This window comes from Perkinsus marinus, assembly GCF_000006405.1.
Source record: "Perkinsus marinus ATCC 50983 genomic scaffold scf_1104296955860, whole genome shotgun sequence".
NCBI classification, from domain to species: Eukaryota; Perkinsozoa; order Perkinsida; family Perkinsidae; genus Perkinsus; species Perkinsus marinus.
Genome location: NW_003207684.1, coordinates 1 through 1119, shown reverse-complemented (window position 1 = coordinate 1119; position 1119 = coordinate 1). Strand labels below are relative to the sequence as shown.

Genomic DNA, 1119 nt, shown 5'->3' with positions numbered 1-1119 from the left:
GGGTGGCGGACGTCGCGATGGGGACCAACTGTATCGTAGCTGACCGCAACTGTGAAGAGGTGAGATCGGTAGAATCGTCACGCGCCACGAAATTCGCTGCTGGATAAGTAGGACGCTACGCTGTCCTCAGATTTGTAGTCCTGAAGCGGTGGTGCGTCTCCTTGACAAGATGTATGAACTACTAGAAATGGAGGCACCGGTAAGTTTCACGGCTGTCCTAGTGACGTCCCTGGTTCGAACCTAGGCTGATGCATTTCTCAGACTGCTCTTATTTCTGTAACGGTACCAGCGGACGGGCGGTTAGTTGTAGTTGGTGACACTCATGGACAGCTGGAGGATGTCTTGTGGATGCTGTTCAAACATGGGGTACCTAACAAGAATAACGTGTAGTATTTGAAATGCCGATACCAGGGATCGAAACTGCGTGGATGGCAGATACCTTTTCAATGGTGACATTGCTGATCGCGGAGGCCATGCTTTGGAGATCTTCATACTTTTATTCCTATTCAAGTTGCTGTGTCCGCAAAGTGTAGGTTGCATGTGCTTTCGTTTCGTAATCGAGAGGTCCATGGTTCAATTCCCACAGGTGTACATTCTCCGTGGTAATCACGAGGACGACTACTGTAACTTGAATTACGGCTTCCTTGCTGAGCTCAGACATAAATTTGGCCAAGTTGAAGGTGGTCGTATGCACAGGGATTTCCTAAGAGTACAGGCCCGGTGGGAGGCCTTTGCTCGAATCTGCATCGTTTCAGGTCTTCTACAGTCTGCCTTTGTCGTGTGTGATAGACTCTTGGGGTGGCTACTATCGATGCCAGCAAACACACATGCTGGTTCAACTTAAAGTCGGCTCCTCCCCAGTGGCCGTCTCTGACATGCCTGGGCAGCATAGGAGAGTGGTAAGTGGCTCTTATTGAGGCGGTGTGTGCTGCAGTAGAGTAGGGACTCTGACTTTTGTGATTTGTATGACGCGCCGTATATCAACTCGAATCACAATTGGACAACTAGAGTAATAGATGTAGTGTAGGTACCGGTATTGCTACGTGAGTGTTCTGGAGAAGAGGATATGTCTGGAAGTAGCTCTGGTGATGATGATGACGAGGAGCTGAGTACAGAGAA

At 49.2% G+C, this 1119-nt stretch overlaps 1 protein-coding gene across 1 annotated transcript; it reads left to right on the top strand.

The window, feature by feature from the left end:
• Positions 1–17: 17 nt before the first annotated feature.
• Pmar_PMAR018659 (protein phosphatase-5, putative) lies at positions 18–765 on the top strand (the record flags this gene model as incomplete). The annotated part of the gene is made up of 5 exons (XM_002775678.1): positions 18–59; positions 131–199; positions 262–386; positions 436–529; positions 587–765. Coding segments are annotated over 5 exons (509 nt in total), but the record flags the coding sequence as incomplete, so codon positions are not given.
• Between the last annotated feature and the right edge of the window lie 354 nt (positions 766–1119).